The sequence below is a fragment of the Cinclus cinclus genome, chromosome 21 (genome assembly GCF_963662255.1).
Source record: "Cinclus cinclus chromosome 21, bCinCin1.1, whole genome shotgun sequence".
Classification (NCBI taxonomy): Eukaryota; Metazoa; Chordata; class Aves; order Passeriformes; family Cinclidae; genus Cinclus; species Cinclus cinclus.
The window spans coordinates 9,876,700-9,902,204 of NC_085066.1; the positions used below are offsets into that span (position 1 = coordinate 9,876,700).

The 25,505-nt window shown below is 47.0% G+C and overlaps 1 protein-coding gene across 1 annotated transcript in view; it reads right to left on the minus strand.

The window, feature by feature from the left end:
* The window catches only part of HDAC4 (histone deacetylase 4), a 172,703-nt gene that overhangs the window by 38,671 nt on the left and 108,527 nt on the right, over positions 1-25,505 (minus strand). The window contains exons 7-12 of the mRNA XM_062506782.1: positions 23,731-23,852; positions 15,470-15,601; positions 13,469-13,581; positions 9,914-10,030; positions 8,516-8,714; positions 5,911-6,140 (exon numbers count right to left, since the gene is read on the minus strand). Coding sequence (XP_062362766.1) covers positions 5,911-6,140; positions 8,516-8,714; positions 9,914-10,030; positions 13,469-13,581; positions 15,470-15,601; positions 23,731-23,852 — 913 coding nt within the window. The remainder of the gene's footprint in view (positions 1-5,910; positions 6,141-8,515; positions 8,715-9,913; positions 10,031-13,468; positions 13,582-15,469; positions 15,602-23,730; positions 23,853-25,505) is intronic.

Consider the following 25,505-nt stretch of genomic DNA (forward strand, 5'->3'; position numbering starts at 1 on the left):
AATAAAACTTTGGTTTTTGTTTTGTTTTTTTTCCCTGTGAGGGTGGTCAGACACTGAACAAGCTGTTCTGGAATCTCCATCCTTGGAGATCCTTGGGCAACCTGCTAGAGGAGGGACACTGCCCTCAGTGACCTCAGGAGGTCCCTGCAAAGATTCAGGGATCAAACGCCCTCAAGGATTTTTGTGAGGTTCCCCCTGCCTCCTCCCATTCTCACTCCTTGTAACACACACTGAATAACCAAACCACATTCAGCTAAAAGTTCTTCCACCAATTTTCTCTAAGCCCTCTTAGGCTTGATGCATATTATCTGTTCTAAAGATAATTAAATTATCATAAACCATCTGCTGCAATTTTTTTCCCCCTGCTTGGATTGAAGGTCTCAAGCTTTTGAACTTAATACTTAATGTCTTTTGAACTTCTGAACTGTATGAGGTAATTGCTGGGAAAAGTAACTTACAGTGCCATTGTCATATCTAATGGGAATGAGAGGTAATGTAATTCCCTGGAAGTTTTAAATTTTTCCTACTCCTTAAAAATGTAAGAATTAAATGACAACCACAGTGAAGGTTGAGAAGACCAAGTGGTCAATGACAAGGACATTTCAGACATTCTGTCTGCAGAGGGAATTTCCTGGTCTGTCACCAGCTCCAGCCACTGCAACCCCGCTCTTAAAGGACAATTTTGCAGAGAAGTCACTTTGTTACCACCACACTCCACATAATACATCTAGTATCTGCATCCCAGGCTCATCCAAACTCCCTAAAAACCTTCCATTTGTGCAGTTTTACAAGCACGTGCTGATGCAATTTAAAATTGGAGGGAATAAAAGTTCAAGGGTTCTGGCTGTAATGGCAGCACTGATAATGCCTGTAAATATATCTGAAATAGTACGCACAAAACACCATAAATAACCCCTCCATCCCTTAATTAGCTCTCTGGCTTCCACTGCCATGAGGTTCTCTCTGTTTTCATACCCAGTGGCCTCTGGCTGTCACAAACTGCCACCATAAACCTCTGGTAAAGGTAGTGCCTCTCCAGCCTCGGGCAGATAACAACTTCAGAATAAATTACAGCTCTCTAGTCACAAGCATGCTTAAAAGGCTCCATGCAGCTGGCAAGAGTTCTCCTCCACAGCTTTGAAATACAAAGAACAGAAAATGAAAAATAATTTAAAAAAAAATAAAAAAAACCCAAACAAACAAAAAAAAAATACATAGCAAAGTCAGGTCATGAATACAGGGGAAACCAAAGAGTCAAAGAGTTCATAATTTTTCTGTGAATCATTTAATGAGGGGACAAAAAGCTGCATTTTTCACTAGTGCCATTTCAGCTGGCATTGGATTTGTCCAGTAGATGTGATAAATAGAATCACAGAATCAATAAGGTTGGAAAAGACCTCAAAGACCATTAAATCCAACCTCTGAGCATCACCATTCCCATCAATCCATATCACCTTCTCCAGGACACCTTTCTCCACAGTAGCAAGTTCCTGGCACACTGAAGACCTTGAAGGTCCTACCAAGATGTTAGAAATATCTACTTACATGTCAGAGATCAATGAGAAGCCCCCAGAAGAAAAACAATGGAATCCCAGAATGGTTTGGGCTGGATGGGACCCCAATCCCCATCGATGGGGTGGCACAGGAGGAAAACCAGAGGAAGAGGGGAGCTGGGAAGCAAAGGAGGGTGTCAGCTCAGCCCTGACCACACCATGATGTGCAGAAACCAGCAGAACCCTCCCTTTCCTCCCTCTGGAGGTGAAGGACAAACTCAAGGAAGAATCAGAACAACTCTGGAAAATGGAGACAGCTTTGACAAAAATGAGGAAAAAACAGGAAGGAAAATTAAAGGATGATAAAGGCTGAACTCATTCAACTTGATGTGGCTCTTCCCATGTTGCCTTTGAGTTCTGATTTTTAACTTTTATGGACTAAGGAGAAACAAGAGATGATAAAGGATGATGGGGAAAGGCCGACTTGGGCGCCAGCCATGGAGGGAGACAGCAGAGCCTTCTGAAGAAGCCAAAGCCTACAGAAATCTCTTGATGTATTTGTTTTTTTTTTTCCCCTGAAGTGATGGGACAGCAGGGGAAAAACAACTGTCTGAGGTAGCCTCAGTCCTATAGCTGGAAGGGCCAGGAAACTGTGAGCTTCTGTGCCTGGAGGAGAGGGAGCAACCTGTCTGCAAGGCTGGGTGGGGGCTTGGAGCAAAACTCCTTCTAATATTACAAATCACAGAATCCTAAAGGTTGGAAAAGCCCTCTCAGACTATTGAGTCAAGCTGTTCCCCCAGCACTGCTAAACCCACCCCAAACCCTGTCCCCAAGTGCCACCTCCACAGGTTGTATGAATACTTCCAGGAATGGGGAATCCCCCATTGCCCGGGCAGCCTGTGCCAGTGCCTGACCATCCTTTCAGTGCAGAAATTATTCCTGATATTTTCCAAATGAAACCTCCCCTGGCACCTCCCTTTTGAACATTAAACATGCAAAAAACCGTGGGAAATAGAACCACAGGCTGATGGTGGAATATCAGCTCAATAAGAATCACGGAATAATTTGGGTTGGAAGGGATCTTAAAGCTCATCCCATTCCAGCCCTGCCATGGGCAGGGACACCTTCTACTATCCCAGGTGTGCTGGTTCTACCCTAAGGGGAAGGCACACTAGGAAGTTTTTCTCCATGAGAACTTCCTCTGTGGATTGATGGGACCAATTGGAGGCTGGTTTAGTTGTTGACAGCCTGAGAAACCAATTGGAAAAGTCGGTTCGCTCCGTGAATCCCATTTGAAGCAAGTAAAAGCCGGGAAAGCTCTCCTGCATTTCCGGCCTCTAGACGTGTGGAACTGTTCTTTCTAGTGCGGCCCGGGCCAGGCGGGAGCGGCTCCGGAGGCTGCTGGGCCCCGTTTTAAACAGGGGCCCCAGTGACCAAGGGGAGCAGAGCCCATTGCTGGGATTTTTTTTCGCGGTGTGGCCGTGGCTCGGCGGGGCCCTGCCCAGCCGCCCTCACGGGCTGGGGGGAGGCAGCCGGGCCCGGTTCGGGAGAGCCCCCAGGGCTTTGTGTGCTGGGCAGGGCAGAGGGAGAACCCCCGGGCTGCGGCTGGAGCTGGGGGCGGGCAGCGCCGGAGGAAAGCCGTGGAACCAGGGCCTTGGCACCGATTTCTCCTCTGGCTGCACTTTGCAGTTTTCGTCCTGCCCCTCCAGCGTGGCCTGGGCGGCCTGAGATCCTGACACAGCTCCGGCATGGCCTGGCCCAGCCCCTGCAACTTCTTTTTTTCCAATGCTCAGATAAGACTTGCAGACTTTCATCTTTCCTTGGGTGAGAGGGAGAAGAACAGAAAGGATACACAAAGGTCAATGAAGTAAGAGCTACGTTTCTAGATAGAAGGAGAATGAGGAGATGCCGTGAATGTTGGCTGAAATACCTTTTTGTAAGTTATAGGGGTGGACTGTACTTCACGAAAAAAATCCCTTTAAACCATAAAAAAAAAAAGAGAGACAATGGGGGTGGAGCAAGGTGTAAACTGTTTGAAGAATCCTTTGCCCTGAGGAAAACAGGGGATCTCTGTTCCTGGGAATGGAGTATGAACAGAGAGAAGTGAGCTGAAGAGAACTTTTGCCTTTGAGTAGCTCATCCTTAAAAGTAATACCCCGTGACTTTTTAACATGGCCTGCAACTCAGCTCTGAAAAGACTGTAAAGTGGGAGGAAATTCATGATAGCAGATCCCAGGCGGCTGTAATCATGAAGAAGTGGAGTCAAGAGAGAACTGGTGATTTCCTCTCTTGGTAAAAGATCCTTATAGCTAAACAAGAAGAAACTCCTCTCCCTAAAGTGAACTGAAAAAGATTATTTAAGTAAGGAATTGACTGAAGTGTCCCTGTATGTTGTTAAACTGTAATAAAGGGGGAAAGAGGAACTGGTCTGAAAATCTGTTCTGAATTTATTATTATTATTTGTGTTGTTAATAGAGTTTTTTTTTCTTTATTCCCTTTTTAAGTTTTAGGCCTGCTTTACTTTTACTCCTAATCCTATTTCACAACAAAAGGTAAATATATTACAATTGGCAAACCATAAACCATTACACCAGGCTGCTCCAAGCCCTGTCCAACCTGGCCTTGGACAGTTCCAGGGATCCAGGGGTCCCAATAATTATTCTTATTTTTCCATAAAACTACACATTCTTCCTTAGTTGCCTTCCTTGAAACAGCAATACTTGTTTTGACTGCAGTTTCCTCAAAAATTTCATCTGCTGCAGACACCTAACAGGGAACATCTAGGGCCAAAATCTCGAAGTCTGGAGAAATCACAAGGAATTAAGAAAAGCCTGATTTAGGTGTATATAAATATATAAAATACTTCAGGAGTATTATTTATGGGAAATCCACAAATAAAAAAAAAACAGGCAGTGCTATTGGTCCTGTTAATAATTAAATAATATTTTATTTTATTTTTAGTTCTGCCCTTAACTCTCCTACATACATGGAGGTCCTAAAATATCCCCACATCTGGGAAAAGTCTTTTCCCATGTCAGCACTTGGATGCTATCCCATGGGATAAATCTGCCACATGCACACAGCGCTAGCACCTAAGTGATTTTACTCGTGACTCCTGTAAATCAAACACAGGGAAATCAGTTTAATTAAACCTTCTCTGACTTATTTTGCTGTGGAGACTGATGGACAAAGCTGGAATTCAGAGTGCTCCAGTGGCTCGCCAGCTCCTGGGAGGTCCAGGAGAAAGTCTGAATTAGCTCAGTGGATACGTCACAGCCAAGGCTTTGGAAAAGCTTTAAAAACCTTCCTGCAAAAGATCCCTCCAGCTGACACTTCCTCCAACAAAGAACCCTGACTCGCTGCCCTGCACCCTGCTGCCCTGGTCCCGAGGAGGGGTTGGAGGGGTGAGGAAATGTGATCCCTGTGGAGCAGCAGCTCCCCAGAGCCCCGCGTGTGGGGCTGAGCCGGGGCAAGGGCTGGCAGCCACGGTGGCAGCGCTCCAGGAGGACAGCATTGACGTCAGCAACTTGTGTAATCATCCTGCCTCAGCCCCGGCCATAAACAAGGGTTTGGGGATTGGGGGCCTTGTGACTTCTTTCACTCTTTGATCCAGCCCTCGTTAGTTGTGTTTCCTCGCAGGACTGGAACAGTGGAAATATCTGGAGGAGCCTCCACCTCTGTAAAGGAAGCAGCAGCAATCTGAATCCCCAACTGCCACGGGCTTGTTCTGAGCCCCAGAGCTGCTGCTGGAATCACTGCTGTCCTAAGGAAAGCCTTTCCTGGAACTCCTTGGGAGGAGTGTTTAGAAAGCCTCAAAACAGTACAAATCCCAGAGGGATTTGGGTGGGAAGGGATCTTAGAGACGATGAAGCTCCATCCCCTGTCATGGGCAGGGACACCTTCCACTGTCCCAAGCTGCTCCAAGCCCCAATGTCCAACCTGGCCTTGGACACTGCCAGGGATCCAGGAGCAGCTACAGCTTCTCTGGGCACCCTGTGCCAGGGCCTGCCCACCCTCACAGGGAGCAATTCCTTCCCAATATCCCATCCATCCCTGCCCTCTGGCAGTGGGAAGTCATTCCCTGTGTCCTGTCCCTCCACCCCTTGTCCCCAGTCCCTCTCCAGCTCTCCTGGAACCCTTTTAGACACTGGAAGCAGTTCTGACGTCTCCCTGGAGCTTTCTCTTCTCCAGATGAACATCCCTAAGTCTCTCAGCCTTTCAGCAAGTGTTTCAGAAAATCTGAATAACTTTCCTCACTAATACATCCTGGTGTTTTTATGCCTGAGAGAGGTCCAAGGACGAGAGGCCCAGGGATGTTGGGAGATAGAGCCCACAAACACACTTATGTTAGAGACCCTGAAATTGCACACTTGAAGCTGCTGTGGAGGAAAAAAGGCATTGAAAGCTTCGTGCCTACCTTGCTGATGTGCAGCTGCTGCTGCTGGAATTGCTGTTTGTGTTTCTCCAGAAACTGCTGGTGCTGCTGCTGGATCACCAGCTGCTGGAGGGCCTGGGCGTTCTGGGGCAGGGGAGCAGACTGTGTGCGCCCGAGCGGGCGGTGCTGCCGCAGCTTGTGGATCGAAGGGGAGACCCTCTCTCCACCCACCAGGGGCTGTGCGTGCAGGGGCAGTCCTGAAAGATACCAGTCTGAAGATAATATGGAGGAAAAAACAGCAGAGGAGAAACAAAAGGAAGAAGAAAGGAAGGGAGAAAACAGCTGTTGAGTAACGCTGATTGAGACAGTGATACCATGTCAAACCCAGCCACCTTGCCATCTACAGCTGGAGCTGCCTTGAGAGAGAGCAGATAAATTAATCACCACTGCCCAGAGCAGTGCTTTGCTTGGTTTGAGGTCTGTGTCTGCTTGGTGACTCAGAGACTCTCTGGAAACATCTCATTTCTTGAAACCAGCAACACCTCACCTACCCTTCCGTTGCTTCGTGAGACCACAGCGGTCTGGAGAAGTTTAAACTTCACAGCTCTGCTTGATTTAGGGACTGATCCCAGGTTCAATTCAAGCTGCAGAAACCAGCCGCCTCCCTAGCAGGGTTAGGGCTGCAGTCACTTTTGGGCAAGAAGCCCTCTGCTCTCCTCAGGCTTTTGTTTAGGAGAGGGAGAAGCTGCCCTGAAGTCTGCAGCCAGCTGGTTGCTGAGGATTAGAAACACCTTGGCATTTGTGTCTCAGGATGTGACCTCCTTTCCCACTGATTCACAGAACTGCCCTACAAGGAAGGAGCTGACTCATGTGAAAGCATCTTTTCTCAGAAGACTTAGTTTCTCCCACTCTCTGCTTTTTCTCAAAGGGATCACGTGAAAGGGCATTTGATTTTATAAATGCATGTCTCTGCAGATGTCAGTGTGTACACACACAGGTCTGCATATGAACACACGGATAATTGGGAAAGATGCGCTCCTTTTTTTCTGAGAGCACAGCTCCTCCTCCCAAAAATTCAAATCAGACAGCAGAGCTTGCACAGGATGTTTTTGAAGACTGTCTTCCTCTAAGGCAATGGCCAAGGTGTGTGCTCCTGGGAAAGCCTTATAGGAGACACCATGTTCAAAGAATCCTGGAACAGCTGGGCTTGGGAGGGACATTAAAACTCATCTCATTCTGCCTCCTGCCATGGCCAGGGACACCTTCCACTATCCCAGGTTGCTCCAAGCCCTGAGTAGGTTCCATCAGGAATGAGGAACATCAAAACATGTATCACAACATGAAGGATGCTACCTGGAGTAACCATTCCCAAGAGGAATGGCACAGCTAGGGAATTCTAGTCTAGCTTCCCAAACTGGTCATGTCTACCTTCCAGCCCAGAGAGAAACATCACAGCTGGACAGTCCTGCAGCTGTCGGGGGATTATCTCCAGAGCTCAAGGCTCTCCAGCAGAATCCTAATAAACTCCACTTTCTTACCAAGCAGTTTCCAAATACTGGCTGCAGCTTGGCAGCTGGTGTACTCAAGGCTTTGGGGACCACGTGTGAGCTCGCTGTCGCTCAGCTGCTGCCTCTGGAATGTGTGTTTCTCCTTGTTTCTCAGTCCTGACTCCTTCTCCTGAGCGTTGGGTTGTAACATGCTATATTTGCTCGGAAAGTACCGCACAGGGCAGGTGGAGCAGAAGGAATTTGCTTGGAAGCGAACACAGTGTGCTGGAAACAGAGAAGCAAACACCACACTTCTCTGCATCAGCCTCCCCATAGCTATGTGCTCCCAAGCTTATCCCAACCCCGTGGATATTCCTGGGGTTTGGATGTATAACCAGCAATGAGCTGCAATGCTGCAAGGGCTGACACCTCTCAAGAACTTCATTAGAAATGGAGGGAAGGGAAGGAAAAGCAACACGTCAGTAACTGAGGAAGAACATCCTTTGCCCTAGCACCACACACACAAAACTAGGAATGCATCCCAGTGGGAATCACTGCTTTGAATCCAGCCTATTTATAGCCATAGGCCTTCCCACAGGTAGTTCATTCTGAAAACCCAGCACCGGGAGTGACTCACAGCAATTAACATCCCCGAAAGGGAACACACACAAACAAATACAATCTGTTGGGAGGCAGCTGATTTTGCCACAGTTTTGCTATTTATATTAATGATGGAAAGGAATTGTTTTAACCTGCGATTCTCTAAGTGTGTGCCTTTCATACTCTTCATAGAATAGAAACCATCCATGGAAAATATAGAATAATAAACAAATAAAACAAGAATAATTAACATGCAATGTTTTTGCCCTCACTTTGGTCTGAACTCTTAACTCTTAAAATAGCTTTCAAATTTTAGCAACCAACTTTTGCTGTCCTGATGGAATAACGGTGTTTATTTTCATCTCACCAAAATAAGGTGGGAGAACTGATTTTGGAAAAACTACCACTAATCAATTAATCAACAGACAAAAGTTTTAAGTTCTACCTGTGGGGTGGAGAGGTGATGCAGGATCTAGAGGCTGCCTTGACAACAACCCAACAGATCCCTGCTGCTTTCCTCTCTTTTCCAGGTGCCTGAGTGCTGCCCCTGGAGCGCTCACCTGTGACCAGGGGTGTTTGTGCAGTTGGCTGTTCCAGTAGGACCATGTGCTGCAGGAGAGGGTTGTGTGCAGTTCCTCCATCCCTCTCCAACGTTGTAGTGCTCAGGTAAGGAGTGAGGTGAGTGCCAGGGAATAAGGAGATCCGCTGCTGTAAGGCTGGGATTGCCAGCCTCTCCGCGTCCTGCTGCGCTTGTCCCGCCTGCAAACGGGGCACAAAGGGTTAAGAGACATCCCAGAGGCTGAACCCAGCCCCGCTGACATCCCAGACTGATCCCAACCCTGCTGACACATCCCAGAGACTGATCCCAGCCCTGCTGACATGCCAGAGGGTGAACCCAGCCCCACTGACATCCCAGAGGCTGATCCCAACTGCACTGACATCCCAGAGGCTGATCCCAGCCCCGCTGACATCCCAGAGGCTGATCCCAACTGCACTGATATCCCAGAGGCTGATCCCAACCCCGCTGACATCCCAGAGACCAATCCCAACTGCACTGACATCCCAGAGGCTGATCCCAACTGCACTGACATCCCAGAGGCTGATCCAACCCCGCTGACATCCCAGAGACCAATCCCAACTGCACTGATATCCCAGAGGCTGATCCCAGCCCTGCTGACATCCCAGAGGCTGATCCCAGCCCTGCTGACATCCCAGAGGCTGATCCCAACTGCACTGACATCCCAGAGGCTGATCCCAACTGCACTGATATCCCAGAGGCTGATCCCAGCCCCACTGACATCCCAGAGGCTGATCCCAGCCCCTCTGACATCCCAGAGGCTGATCCCAACTGCACTGATATCCCAGAGGCTGATCCCAGCCCCGCTGACATCCCAGAGGCTGATCCCAACTGCACTGACATCCCAGAGGCTGATCCCAGCCCCGCTGACATCCCAGAGGCTGATCCCAGCCCCGCTGACATCCCAGAGGCTGATCCCAGCCCTGCTGACATCCCAGAGACCGATCCCAACTGCACTGATATCCCAGAGGCTGATCCCAGCCCCACTGACATCCCAGAGGCTGATCCCAGCCCTGCTGACATCCCAGAGGCTGATCCCAACTGCACTGACATCCCAGAGGCTGATCCCAGCCCTGCTGACATCCCAGAGGCTGATCCCAGCCCCACTGACATCCCAGAGGCTGATCCCAGCCCTGCTGACATCCCAGAGGCTGATCCCAGCCCTGCTGACATCCCAGAGGCTGATCCCAGCCCTGCTGACATCCCAGAGGCTGATCCCAGCCCCGCTGACATCCCAGAGGCTGATCCCAGCCCTGCTGACATCCCAGAGGCTGATCCCAGCCCTGCTGACATCCCAGAGGCTGATCCCAGCCCCACTGACATCCCAGAGGCTGATCCCAGCCCTGCTGACATCCCAGAGGCTGATTGCAGCCCCACTCACGCTGGAAGGGCCGGTGGCAGGCAGTCCTAGCGTGATGTTGGGCAGGGAGGGCGAGGTGTAGAGCGGGAGCTGCGTCACAGAGCCCTCGCGGTTCACGAGCCTGTGAGCCAGGCTGGTCTGCAAACAAGAGCAACCACGGGTGAGAGCCCACCGCAGAGCCTGCCAGGACATGGCACTCACCGGGACAAGGCAGCAGGAGGGGACACAGAGTCTCCAGAACTGCACAAACACCCCAGCAATCCCGCCCTGTGCATCCCTGAGCTCATTGTCCAAACACTCCGGGAGCTCTGGCAGCCTTGGGGCTGTGCCCATTCCCTGGGGAGACTGTCCAGTGCCCCAGCACCCTCTGGGGTAAGAATCTTCCCCTAGCATCCAACCTAAACCTCCCATGGTGCAGCTATGTGTTGTTCCCTTGGTACTTGTGCCTTCTCAAGCATTTGCCTCTTTAAAGGTAAAAGAGATTATCTTAAAAAAAAAAAAAAGCTTTAGAATTGGTGTTTTTCTCTTTAGCAAATAGCAGACAATTTATGTTATTTACTAGTGTGTGTTAGCACAAATCAGACTTCAAAATCTCATCCAAAAGCCTCAAGGTTGCATTTAAGGAGCTATTTCCTGTTTTTCAGAGTGAAAGGCAAGATTTGCTCAGTTTTCTTACAGGCATTTGAAGCAAGAACACTTTAGGAAAAATACCTTTAATTTCTAAACAAGACTGATTTGAAATACGCACTAGAAAACCTATTATAAAAATTACAATAAAGTGCCTGATTTTCCTGCTAGGAAACCAGTGTTCTGATTACCCTGAGGCCTCTGCAGGTGATTTTCCAACGTAAATAGAGTTCTGACCTCAAGACAACTTCTACAGAAGTCTGTGAAACTCAGGTGCTGCTGTGAAAAACAGGATTTTGTTTAACTGAGATTCTATTATGGGGCAATCTGTACTTAAATCATAGCTGCCTCACCCCTGGAATTGTTCAAGGCCAGGTTGTTCCACCCCCTGCCATGGGCAGGGACACCTTCCACTATCCCAGGGTGCTCCAAACCCAAAACTGAGCCTGACCATGGACACTTTCAGGGATGAGGTGGCCACAGCTTTTCTGGGCAGCCTGTACCTCTTTTTTAACAGACTTATTGTAAAAAAAACTTCATTTTTCTCTCTAACCTAAAGTGACTCTCCATGTAATTATTTGTACCCACACAATTCTCCTTCCAAGTGATTTTTGAGCACTCCTGGTAATTTTGCTTTAATTTAAATTACATAATGTCAGTGTGCCATTGAAAATGAGATACTTATTGTCAGCAGAGGAATGAAATATTTTACTGATATCATAAATGAAACAAAACTACATCAATTTTCCCTTTGAACAATCAATACTCTGGAGCTCTGCCTCAAAGCCTCTCCTGGGGATTTGATACAGAAAACAGAGTAGAGAAGAACACAGCAGCTTGATGCTCTCAGCATATGGGATTTGGCAGCATTATCATCACTTTACACACACAGCTCCCATCTCTGGGCTGTGCACAAACGGGCCTGAATTGCACACAGCTATTTCTGAATGCACAGTTTGCAGCTGTACTCAAGAGTTTTTACAGGCTTGTACCAACTGCAATGGCAGTTACTGTTGTGTGCCTTTCAGAGAAGGAAAAACCTCCAAAAACAGTATTTCAAACCAGAAAGTGTTTTGAAGGAGGCAGGGCTACAGTTCTTCCCCACTGAAGGCACTCAAATGATAAACTTGGGCACCATCCTCCAACACACCTGCTTCAAGGGGTGATGCAGCAAACTAAGAATCAGTGTGATATACTTCTCATTTAAAATAAAACATGAAGCTAAGAAGGAAACAAAACATTATCTTTTTAGAAACACTGAAATACTTCCAAGCATTTAATGGTGGGAATATGGGAAATCCTGGCCCACTGGTATTAAAGCCATCTCCAACACTTAAGCTGCCAGGTCATATAAGAAGAGGACACCCAGGTCACACTACTGAAGAAGAGGATTTTAAAGACACTAAACCCCACTTATTTTTTCCCAAATACAGGCCAATGGATCAGTTGGGATCACATGACATGAATACTGAAGTAAAATGCAGAGATATTTTTCTCTGGGAAAGGCATGGGCAGAACAGGTTTTTTTTCCAAATAATTTGTGCTGCTCATGCCTCAGCCTAAGTCACAAAATTGCTGCATTACAAGCAGTTGATGGAAAGACTTTTCCTTGTGGTCAGTGTCCATCTGATTAGGTGTTGCTGGTCTAGTCCCAACTGATCAGCTCTAATTATCCGAGTTGAAAGATCAAATGGATGAGGAGGATGCTTCAGCTTCATATTCACCTGCAGGAGCTCACTCTGACTTAATGGAATGGTTTGGGCCTGAAGGGACCTTAAAGACCACCTGATTCCAATCCCCTTCAGAGACTTTTGGGAAGCTGCCTGCTCTGTTTATGTCACAAAAAAACCTGTCAAATCCACTAGTTTTTCCATCATGAGCAACTGGGAATTGGCAGTTGACAGCTCCTAGATCAGCAGAACCAAAACTCAGTGCTCATCCTCCTGGGGCAAGCAAAGCCTCCACCTTCCACCATCTTAATCTTCACACTAAATCTGTAAGGTTACCTAAATCTGTAAGGTTTACCATGGACTAGAGTGGCTGGAAAATGTGCTGGATAGTTTGGCACGGCAGAAGGTGGAGAAGGAGGCATGTTCCCCACATTAAATACTGTTACACTACATTAGAAATAAAAATAAAGTGCAAATCTGTACAAAACTAGAAAGCAGTACGGACTGATATTTCCACCATCAGAAGGCCTTTTCAATTCTAAAGGAATATTTATGGAGAACAAGCCCCAGCCTGTTTTTGGAGCCCTGGTGTTAAGACAGACTCTATTCATGGGGAGAACAGCTAATGGGAAGCTGGATAAAAAGAAATGCACCAGTAACATCAGACAACCACACTGTTTTTTTACAGGCACAGTTTATAGTGGGAGCCGGCTCACATGGCCCAGACCCCTTGGAAAAGTTTGGCTCCAGGACTCCTGAACACAGCAGCTGCTGTGCTCAATCCAACCCTACCTCACCCAGGCCAACACCCTGCCCTGGGCATGCAGCAGTGCCCCAAGTGATGGTGAAAGTTTATGGGATTATAAACCAACACATGGCACCAAGCTTTCAGATCCCCAGCTGTGGAGGAAAAGTTTAAATCCATTCCCTTTAATCCAGATATGGTTTGGTCATATTTAGACCAGCCTACTGCACACAATAAATACAGGGATACAGGAATAAATTCCCCAAACATTACAATACTTGTGTTTGACCTTGCTGAATCCCTTTATTTTTACTTTCTCCTCACTACAAAACCACTGCAAGCTACCACAAGCTGCCTGTGAGCTGGTTCAAACCAGATTTAATAAACAGATAAGGCATCCTGTCAGCCCAGGCTGAGAGGTAATTCCCAAAGTCTGCTCCAAGTCACAAGTCGGGGTTTTCCTTTCGTGTGGTTTAGCCCTAAAACTCTCCCAAAGTGGATGGCTGTTCAAAAGCAGAGGGAAGGACTCTGTACCTCTGCCTGGATACTCGTGACTGATCCCGCAATTCCGTTCTCGGTGCTGATGTTGTTGGAGCTGTTGTTCGGAGAGCTGGGACCAGATCCAGGAGCACTGTTGCATGCAGAGTCTGAAAAACACATCCAAAACCAACTTTTTAACATTAGAAACCATCTCTGTCATGGCATTTAGATAGATAACAACCCCTTTTAGTTTTGTTTTGTTTTGTTTTGTTTTGGACAAAAACAGCCCTCTTCCTCCTCCCCTTCTTCCCCCTACATCTTCCCAGGGCTGTTAAAATACCAACATACACTTTCAAATGGTTTATCCAAGTACCTACTCAGCATATTTAAGGCTTCTCCCCACAAGGATTTCTCTTAGAGTGTATTAACAACTTGAAATATGATTGAAAGGTAACAAAAGGCATGGGAGGTTTGAAGAGGTCAGACTGGAGGATGTTGAAGTTGTTCTGCTTCATTTTTCTAGAAGTGCCTCTCTCACCCTCTTTCCCTCTAACCCTAAAGACAACTCCTTGCATCAGACCTCTCTCGGAAGGTCTTTCACCTGCTGTTTGGCAAAGCTGCCAGTGTTCCTAATTTTATTTGGGAAGGTTAATAACACTCAAACCTTTTCTTTTTGAACTTTCCTCATCCCCAAGCATTTGCAGCAGGATACCCAGCAGCTGCAGTGCCACAGGCTGCAGCAGGCTCCTCATTGCTCCAGGAGGAATAAAAGCTAATTTTTACAAGGGCCTGGAAAGACAGGACGGGGGAATGGCTTTCCACTGGCAGAGGGCAGGATTAGAGGGAATTGTAGGAAGGAATTCTTCTCTGTGAGGGTGGGCAGACCCTGGCACAGGGTGCCCAGGGAAGCTGTGGCTGTCCCTGGATTCCTGGAAGTGCTCAAAGCCAGGCTGAAGGAACCTGGTCAAGTGGAAGGTGTCCCACCAGAACCCCCTGCTTTCTTCAAGGATTAAACATAATTTCTATTCCCCAAAGTGAGACTACTTTTAAAACTTATTTTCTGTTTAAAAGTCCCCTCTTACCATGACAACTCAGATACTTTTCTAACAGGCTCCAGGCTGGCTTCTTGAACCACGTCCATGCCAGTGAGAAATGGGAGGTTCCAATGCCATTTCTGAAGTCATTGAAGGGAAAAATGGTCAGCCAGCAGAGGCTGATTTATCCCAGGAGCTGTGTGCCATATAGCATTTTGTGAGTGAAGGAAATTGGATTTTCAGGCCTGAAAGGCTGCCAGAACTCCTGGATTTTTTGGAAAACGCTCTCAGGCAGAGGCTGAGATTTTTGGGATGTCCTGTGCAGGCCTATGGTTGGACTGGATTATCCTTGTGGGTGCCTTCCACCTCAAGATATTTTATGATTCCTATGATTCCACAACCTTTAGCTCTTGAAAACCTTCTTCCCCTCTGCAAACAGAGAGGCTCTGATAGAGGTACTGAGGCACCCCAGGGTCTCCCAAACCCACCCCACTGAGTGAAGGGAGCTCACTTTGAGTTTGATGGAGTGATGATCATGTGTCTAAGAGCGAGAAAAGCCTGGCGAAGCTGTCACCGGGTGGTACTTACACAGAGACATCCCTAGATGGTGCTAAGAATTAACTTTATGGTAATCTCATCACGTTCTTTACTCTGATCCCACTTGCAAAGTTTGGTCCTGGAAGGACAGCACTTTTCAACAAGAAACTGTCAATTAAGTAGTCAAAAAATACATACATAGCTGTATGTATAAAATCCCTGGGTCAAGAACCTTTTCCCATTTTCCACTGTAACTGACACAGCTCCAGCTGTGTCCCTGGCCACAGGGAGCAGAGCTGGAAGCTGCCCTTCGTGAAGAAGCTGCAAATGGGGATGAGGCCTGACTTCAGCCTCCTCCAGGCTGGACAATTCCAGTGCCCTCAGCTTGGTTCCAGCGGTGCTGAAGCACACTAAAGAGACAGGAATGCATTTTGGGGAAGGAGAAGGGGGGAAGAACCGAGGAACTGTGGCTTACCTGCCGTGCCTGTGACGTCCAGCGGGCGCTTCTTGAGCGCCGTCACCACGGGCCCGTCCTTCCTGCGCAGGAGCGGGCTGCTCCTCCTCTCAGCCACCTTCTGCTTTAGTCTGGAGCGCAGCTTCAGGTTGGGTTCAGAGGCTGCCCAGGAAAAGGAAATAGTGTTAGGAGTATCTGCAGTGTTTGCAATGAAGTTGAGTTGTGTTAAAAGTTGAGCTGAGTTGAGTTGAGCTGAGCTGAGTTTGATGCAGTCAAGCATTTGCAGGAGGCTAAATTAAATTAAGTCATTTGCTAACAAATATTCAGAACACAGATTTTTAATATAAGAAACAGGTCCCAGCCCATGCAACATCTGGATTCAAAAACAACAACGACAGGCATTTGAATTAAAAATGTAATAATCGTCCTGCAAAGTCTTCTCTGAGCAAAGGCATAGACTTGGGATTAGAGCAGTTTTCCAGCTCTGCCCAACTCGCTCCCAACCCAGTGGTAAACCCAGCTGATGGGTCCCAGGGAAGCAGCAGAGGAATAGCTCAGCCAGCTGAGATGGTGCTGTTATCTCTGATGTGCTGCAGGACCGGGCAGCTCCACACCCTCGGAGTCATCTGACCCCAGGCTGAGCTGGCTGAGGGAGGGACACCAGGGCAGGGGGAAGGAAAACACCAAAATCAAACCCCACAAGCAAACCAGGTGATTGTCTCCCTACTGGCTCCCTTTGTCAGCTGGAGCCAGTGTGAAGGGAAAGGGCATGAGAGCGTGGCCAAGGAAAGCCAGCACCAGGTTTGTTTGGGAAACAGCTTGGGGTTCCATCATCACAGCCCCACAGTTCAACCCTACCTAACAGCACATCAGACACCTGGGAAGTTCCAGACTGCCCAGGGCAGGTGTGGATGCATTTCCTGTGACCATAGCCTTGTGCACACCGTGCTTTTGAGAGACTCCCTACAAAACCCAAATCCTGAGATCCCAAGAAGCCAAGGCAGAGCTCCTGGGAAGCCCCTGCGGCCAGGACAGCCAGTGACAGCGCACACACTGCCGAGTCTCCACCAGAGTCACAAAGCTTTCATTCAAGACCCCTCCTGCAAGATGATTTCTTCTGGGAGCTTTCTGTGAAGCCCCAAGTGAAATACCTGCTGTGGGGTTTGAGGGCTCCTGACAGAGCTGAGTGAGCTGGCCCTATCCTTTCCTCTCCTCAACAAGTCCGCTCTTAATCCCTTTGAACCAGCAAATGCTGTGCTCACTCTATTACCAACCAACACACTCCAGAGCCAATGATCTACATTTCTTTAGAAGAATTAAAACAGGGTTTAAAACTGATTTGAATTAACTCAGTCTGGCTGCAGCTAAATTTCCCCTGACCACCGGGTCACGTCAAAGATCAAGCCTGTTGACGTTAATTGCAGGGCTTGAAAAATCAGAAGGCTGATGAATTCAAGATCAAATGCTTGAAGTTAAGCCATCAACACAGTGTTTTGATGGAATTTTTGGGAGGAAGGAAGAAAAAAAAGGAAAGAGCTTTATCATTAATGCTTTGGACAGAAAAAACACCAGCAAGAGATAAAGGGAGCACTAAAATAAAAAGTGCTTCCTCAAGATGATGCCTCAAATGCTGAATGAAGTGCATTAGCAAGGGGAGAATTATCTTAGAGAGAGAGAATTTGCATATAAAATGGCAGGGGACTACTGAATGCAAATCTGCTCCCAGAGTAGTATTAAAGACTGGACCAGTTCAAACACAAGCTCAGGCTCCATGCAGCAACTCCTCCAAGTTCTCTTCAAAACAGAAGTTGACTTAGGATTTTAAAAGCAGTGTTTGGGTACACACCTCATCCCACCACCTCATATTCTCAGCTTTAATTTGTCTCAATTTCTGAGAACTAATAGCTGCCTGGATGCCACACTCATGGCTGGCAGGAGATGATCTTTAAGGTCTCTCCCAACTAAACCACTCTGGAATTCTGTGGAAGGGGAAGGTGTCACAGCTGGATGCTGATATATCCATTTTAAATCAAGGGAATCTAAACTTATGCCACAGCTGTTGGAAGGATCTGTCCTCTGACAAAGGAAAACACGGCAGTAAAAGCTGTGTTTCAGCCCAATTTTTATTCCTGGTGTTCAGATGAGGGATGGTGTCTGTTGGGAACATACAATTAATTAGGTGGCTTTCAAATACAGACCAGGAATGGGTTTGAAACACCTTAAAAATGGGCAGGGAAACAAAAGATTTGGGGTCACAGATTACCCAACGCACCCCATATTTAAAGCCACAATAAAAAATCTCCTTCCACATAAAAAAGAGGTGAACAAACACAGAAAATGACAGCCTTGAAAGAGAAAATACCTCCAGTGTAAGTGATTGCCAAAACACCGTATTGGAATTTGTCAGATTAAACTATTTCAAGGCAAAATCACTCTGTGTTTTGCCCTTCCGCTGGGGGATCAAGTTTTGAAACACCAAAAGGTCTATTTAAAGCCCGCTCTGATTTTGTTGTTTATCCCTCAGATATAATCCCAAATCTAACATGGCATCAGGACCTCAGAGAGCATAATCCCTACACAGATTTAATTGGGTGCCCCAGAGCTCAAAGTAGGTGAATTAAAATTCAGCATAGGCAGTGTAGCACAGCCTCAAACTCACAGAATTTACATAAAACCTATTATACAGTAAAAGAACTTACGCTTGTTCGGATGGTTTTTAAACTATTATATAATAACAATATTTTTAAGATTAAGAGAGCTGTCTTTCACAAGTGTAAAACAGGAATTTAAACAACACAGAAGCATCAGTACCTGACAGTATGCAATGCAGATTCAATATTGCCTCAGGAACACCAATTCCACTGGAAATCTCCCCATATTCACCCTGTCAGGCAATATGCCCAAACAAAGCATTGCTAGCACTTAAAAACTGGAGACTAAATTACAAAACCTAAGTTAAAAAATTACTGCTCCTCTACATCTCCAGGTGAAATATTTAAAACAAATGCCATGAAATTATCAAAATTCCCCTCCAGCAAGCAAATGAAGCCCATGCCCAAATCTGAGTCAGCTCCCACAAAGCCAGTGGAATTTCTTAAACACTGACATACTTAATTTGGCCTATAATAAGGATTTATACAAAGAATATTTTGCTTTCCTCCAAGTAAATTAATAACCAGAACATAAGCCAAAAGCTTCCCTGCTTTTCACAGGCTCCAACCCAAGTTAACCCTCTTATACGTCACTGAGTGCAACAGGACCCATGTAATCCAATTCTTCCAACATTTATGTCATTCCCATTGTTTTTTTCCTAGAACTGCAGCCCCTAAGCTGCTGAACTAATCGGACATTAAGTCTGTGGAAGTCAAAACCCCACCATGTCCCGGGCAGAGCTGGCCCTGCTCCCACTGCCCGTCCACATTTGTGGAATAAAAGCAAACAACGCAGCATGAGACTCCTGCTCCCAGTCCTTGAACATCTTTATTTCAGCAGGTGAGGACTGGAAAGGGATGTTACTAATTTTTTTTTAAGTTTCAGACTAAGCTTTACTGGTCAGGGAAAAGCCAACAGAATTACCTGTCTCTCTTGTAACATCCATGAGAAAACTCCGTAAGGACAGGGAGCTCAAGCTGAAGGAGGGAAAAGGTTATGTGGGATAATGGGAATAAATTCTTGGTTGTGAGGGTGGGAATGCCCTGGCACAGGGTGCCCAGAGAAGCTGTGGCTGCCCTTGGATCCCTGACAGATCCAAGGCTAGGCTGGACAGGTCTTGAAGCAACCTGGGATAGTGGAAGGTGTCCCTGGAATGGCAGGGGATGGAATGGAATGAGCTTTGAGGTTCCCTCCAACCCAATCCCAGGATTCTATGACCAGTACAGGCCCCTGGGAAGCAGAGATGGAGCTGGGATGACCAAGGAGGAAGAGGAGGGTGAGTTCCCTGAATGGCTGGGATCCCCCAAAGGTGACACTAAACCACAAGATTTTGTTTGGTCTCCTCCTGGAAGAGGTTTCTCTTTTGGTACACCATTCACAAGAAGTGTCTTCATGTTTCCACAATCCTTAAGGCTGAACAAGACCTCAGAGATGACCAAGTCCAACCATCAATCCATCACCACCAGAAACCATGTCTCCCAGTGCCACATCCCGATTTTTGAACACTTCCCAGGCTGGTGATTCCACCACTGCCCCAGGCAGCTTGTTCCACTGCCTGACCACCCTTTCAGTGAAGAAATCTTCCCCAAGATCCAATCTAAGTGTTATTTTTGGATCAGACAGACTGCCGTTGGAGCAGGACAGGGTATTTCCAGCAGGGGTTTCTCTGGGAGTCAGGGCCTCCTCTGAGTGCGTGGGTCTGTGGGAAGCCAGGCTTCCAACCATACTGGCTGCAAGGACAACGTGGGTGGAAAAGCAGAGATGCTCTCGAACAGGAGTGACACTCCATGCCACAGAGAGCTCCAAGATTTTCTCTGGCTTCTACTCCCACATTACACCAGGGTTTCTGACTGGTCCATTTTCCTCCAAACAACCTTTTGTCCTAAAACAGACCACTCCAAACACCCCAATAATCAGAACCAGCTCAGAGAGACATCACACTTTCCTTGACAAATGCAGCATTATAATTGTTGACAATTCTTTTCATTTCTCCTTTTATTTCTTTCTAAATGCAACAAATTCACAGCAATTTCACTTGCTTAGCTGCACATAATACCCAAACAACTCAACTTTTCTGCAATACCAACAATATCATGGGATGCTGGATGTTGGCCACTCTCAGGCTCCTCTCTTTTGCATGGAAAAAGAATCATGGAGTCACACAATCACTTATGTTGGAAAAGTCCTCTAAGATCATCGAGTCCAAGAGGAAAAGCATGTTAAGAAGTGAAATAATTCCCTTTAAATATGCATTATGGTGGTGGTGTCAGCTTTCTAAGTAACAGCATGTTCTAATACATCCACTACTCGAATTTCAGAAAGCAGGGAATGCCATCAACCACCTTGTTCCCAGGGATAAAACGAGGACAGGATTCCTTGGAAATGCAAAACTGAAAAGCTTTACAAAAACCCACTTCAGCAGCTCCAGGAAAGGTGTTGACAAACAAGTCTTGGGGTTATCAAAACAGGCTGTCCCAACCCAAAGTCTAAAATCACTCTGTAAGGATTCACCAGAGATTTTCCTTACAGGACTCCACTGCAGCACATAATGAATGTTATTAAATTTGGGAAACACCAACCTTGATCTGGGAGCAGAAAAGGTCACTTAGAATTTCCCCTCACAAAAGCTGTCAATAAAACTCCAACGCTAAATCCTACACAGAACAAAGTAAACTCTCCAAAAGGGAAAATAAAAATCCTTGTGCTAATCCGAGTATGTAACAGCAAAGGCAGGAGCAGCACCAACCAAACCAATCTTAGTTCAGTAAAAAAAAAAAAAAAAAAAATGAAAAGCCCCAAAGTGCTTGGAGAGAAGGAGCAGAGTGAAATTAATCCCCCAGCAAAGCTAAGAACAGGATTCAAGCAATTAGTAACTGCACCAGGAAAACAATTTGGCTGAAACCAAACAGCCAAAAAACTGGAGCATAATTTAGAAAAACAAATCAGAGACAGTTGGATTTCAGGGCACGGGAGGCATCAGGAGCATGCTGCAGGAGCTGACTCTTCCCCCTGCTGAAGGCTTTCAAGGACTCTGAAGAGATCACTCCTGCACATCACCATCTCTCTCTCTCTCACACTCACTCTCTCTCTCTCTCTCTCATAACCTGTGACCATCAGGATGTTCGAAATAAGAGTAAAGACACAGAGTATTGCTAAAATGCAGGGAAATGGCAAATCTGATTGAATCATGGATTGGCTTTGGCTGGGAGGGACCTTAAAGCTCACGTTGTTCCAACCCCCTGCCAGGGGCAGGGACACCTTCCTCTATCCCAGGGTGCTCCAAGCCCTGTCCAACACTGGCCCGGAACACTTCCAGGGATGGGAAATATTTATTTTTCCCAAAAATGTCTCAACCTGCAGGACACGCTCCCAGCTCTGCAGACTGGGAGAAGATAATTCCAACTGCCTTCCCACCACCCCCTAAGCAGCCCTCTCCCCAGCAACGGTGCTGCTTGGATTCCAGCCCTGGTAATCAGAGCTGTATTGTGATGGGCTCTGTTATTTGAGCTGCAAATATTTAATCAAATTTAATAAAATTGGACTACACGATATGGCGGTTTTAAATTACCAACACAAAGCCAGAGCGTTGCCTGGTGCCAAAAATCTGAAAAGCTCACCCGTAATAAAGAACTTTATTTAGGATGGGCTCCAGCCTTCCCTGCCTTTTGTTTACACCAGACTGTTCAGGAGCCTTTCTTCTCCAAGCAACTTAACATTCTTGGCACTGGGAATTCTGCAGGATATTGCTGTACCAGAGCCTGAAGTGCTGTTGTGTTGAAAGGAAAATAAAAGAAAACAATGAAAAAAAAAATTCTCCCTTGAACCTTACAAAAGTGAACTCGTTTGCATCCAAGACCAGTGCCCAGGAGATTAATGCTGGTGCCCAAAAAGAACAAGAGCCAGTGTTCTGGGAAAACCAAAATCAGCTGAACGTTCTCCTGCTGGAAAACAACAATGGGTTTGGTGGCTTCCACTCTTTAATAATGTGATTAGCTCCATTTATCATCCTTAATTCCTCCTGTCTGACAGCAGTTCATTCAGCAGGAACTTTGGTGAGATCCCAGTTTGAGAAGCGGCAGAGGGTGAGATGTGCAGATGCCTTCCTTTTCCTGCAGGAATTCCCTTCTAGGACACTGAGAGCAAGAAGTGCAAATGCTGCTCAAAGCCAATCTGACAAGGTGCCTTGAGGTGACAAGCCAGGAAGGTCTGGGAGCATGTCAAAGCCCATTTTTTTTACTGTGGGAATGCTAACAGGGTAGGTATGAATCACCTGGTATCACAAGGCACAGGAAAGAGCTAAAAATCTCTAGGAATCAGGCTGCTCACAGGCCCTAGGTGACTGGTTTGGTGCCAAAGGATGCTTCCCTGCATGGAAACACTGTGATTCCCCAGGGCAGCCTGGGAGCTCTTCTACTACCCAGGAACAGAGAGGAGAGGATGCCCTGTCCTTCAGCAAATCCACTTTTCTAAGCTCAGCTTTTGGAGTTCTCCAGGAAGAGCACAGTCAAAAGTACCACCCCCAAAGCCACAGGGGCACCTTTCCCAGGGAAAGCCTACAATTTGGAGCCCATTTTTGACTGGGTTTCTGTACAGCTGAAGGGTTTGTCACTCATCAACCAACTAACCCAAGGGGGAATGAAGACAACTGCACAGATGGGAATCCATCCAGCAGGGCAGGTGCTATGGTTCATAGTGAAAAATTCCCAAAAAGGGGAAAATTTCATCATTGAAAGGCTGGTCAGGCATTGGAACAGGCTGTCCAGGGCAGAGGTGAAATCACCATCACTGGAAGTGTTTATAAAACCTCTGGATGTGGCACTTGGGGCCATGGGTTAGAGGCAGCCTTGGCAGTGCTGGATGAAGGTTGGATGATCTTAGAGGGCTTTCCCAATTTTGATGACTGTGTGATCTTTGCAGAGAAACTTTTTCTGCTGTCCTGAAGCAATTCCCAGCATGGCCAGTGGGCAGAACTGCTCCCTGAGCAAGGCTGAACTCTCAGAGCTGCGCCGTTCCCCGAAGGCAGCAGCCCTGAGCTGGCTGGGTTGGGAGCCCAGGCTGTGCTGGCTCAGCTGTGTGCTACGGAGCTGAGGAGCACAGCCAAGCCAAACAACCTGGTTGACATAATACAAGCTTGAGGAATAACTGATCTGCTCAGCCACCGTGCAGGGAGAGGCCAGACTGAGAGAGAACTGTCTAGGTGTGAACCAAACCCTCACAGGAAGCCCTGGCATTTGCCCCGGCAAAAACCTCCTTATTTACCTCAGGTACAAACTCGTACGTAAAATGCAAATCCCCCAAGAAATGAACTCTTCTCAGTACTTTCCTCACTCAGAAAAGCATACTTGGGCTGGAGACATGTGGATCTCTGCACGAGCTTTGGGTTTGAGAAAACATCTCCCAAACTTTGACATGCGGCTCCGCTGCCTCCCACGCTCCTCACACAGCCCAGAGAAGCCCCAGGCACCCTGGGACACTGGGAGCACAGTGACAGGTGAAGGGGGAGCAGATAGAGAGGGGGCTTGGGAAACAAAGCACGGCCTGGAATCTCCAGCTTTTTGGCAACACCCCTTCTTTTTCAGGAGAAGGAGGTCAGAGGGCCAAGCGTGACGGTCAGCAGCACGAGAGAAGGGCAGCCCTACCTGTTTTTCTGAGTGGGAAGTCATCTTTGGAATCGTACATCCCCAGGACTGGGTGGTTGTAGGTGCCGGAGACGCCACTTTGGGGTGGGGAGCTCTGGTCCAGAGAGCTGTGCTGGGTCTTCCTGCACAGAAGGAAAGAGAAGGAAAAGGGACAAGCTTTAAACCAGTGGCACACAGAGGGGACGAGCACAGCACCTGCCACCTCGGAGAGTGGGGAACGGGGCAAAGGCAAAGGATCTGGCTTTTTCCTCCTGGGCATTCCTACAAAAAAACCCCACTAAAATCTGATATACAGGAAGGTAATTAACTTAGTTTCCAGTGTAAGACTCCACCCTAACTCAGCTCATGCAGGTATTTAACCATGAGTATAAATTCTAAGACTGTACCTGGGCTGGGTTTTGCTAAATCGTGTTCCTGAATCTCAGCACAACTTCAGCCCAAGTGAACCATCTCCCTCCCCAAAATAAAACCCAGGCATAGCAGACGGAGCCCAAGGCTGAAGCACTGAACCTGGCCAGCAGCAGTCATACCACACAGGTGGCCCCTGCCTTTCCTCCTGCCTGTCCTCCCACCCCAAGAGCTCAGTAGAGTCAGGGCCAAAACACTCAGCACCTTCCCAGCTGAACTTCCCCAAGATGATGATTTATGGCTTTGTTTGAGCAGGCTGCTGGAAGTAAATTACAGTCTGTTTGCTGAGGATATTAAATAATGAATGAGTTTTCTCAGCCTCCTACCAGTTTGTTGGCTGCATCTTTCCTGCTTAATGACTTGTGCCCAGCTCTGCTGTTTCTCAGGAGCTCCACCAGCCTGGGAGAAGGCTCCAGTCAGCAGAGCAGCTCCATCAGCAGAACGACTAATTTAGCCATGCAGGTGACACTCACTGGCCTCTCACAACTTCACTTTAAATAAACAGAATTTAAACCCCCTATTTCTTCTGAATACTAAAGGATTTGGGACAACAGAAAGGAAGCATTTTGTTTAAAAGAAAATAAAGTTTTTTTTAAATTTTATACTGCCTAAAAACCAAGCTGAAAATATTCTCCTACAAAAGGTTCTTCAAGTAACCAAAAGGAGCCATCCCCTGCTGAATATTGCAGAAATTCACACCGTTTCTCGAGCAGTAATAATCCCTTGAGTGCAAACTCAACACAGAAGTTGACTGTTAGCTGAGATCCACAACATCAATTCCACTGCAAGTTAAAGCAAAATAGTCAAAATTGCAAAAAATAAGGTGCTAATGAAATACTAGGAAAACACATTGAATTTTCTATATAATTACCAAAAAGAAAAAACCCAAACCTTCTGCAAATTTTGTTCAAACATCAACATTTTCTACTCCTACAGTTCTTCTAGTGGGAGGTGTCCCTGCCTGTGGCAGGGGGTGGAAGGGGATGGCCTTTAGGATCCCTTCAAACCAAACCATTCTGGGATTCTCTGGAGGTATGAATGACTGTGGTTTCCCAATCCTCCCTTTTCACTATCCAGATATCAAAAATTATTTTTGGGGCTCTTGCAGGTCTGTGTTTCGCACACCCACCCCATACCATGCCACATCCCCATCCCTGAATGCCTCCATGCACACTTCAGCCTTCACCTGCAATCAAAACAGAGCCAAACTGAAAAAAAAAAAAAAAAAAAAAATCCCTCCTGGGAACAGAAATGGCTTTTTCTGCTCCGATCTGCTCATTCCATGGGAAGGCAGCACACAGAGATGTTTCACTCCCAGGAATCCTGGATGCTGTGATCCAAGAGCCCTGAGCCTCATCTAGTTGCAC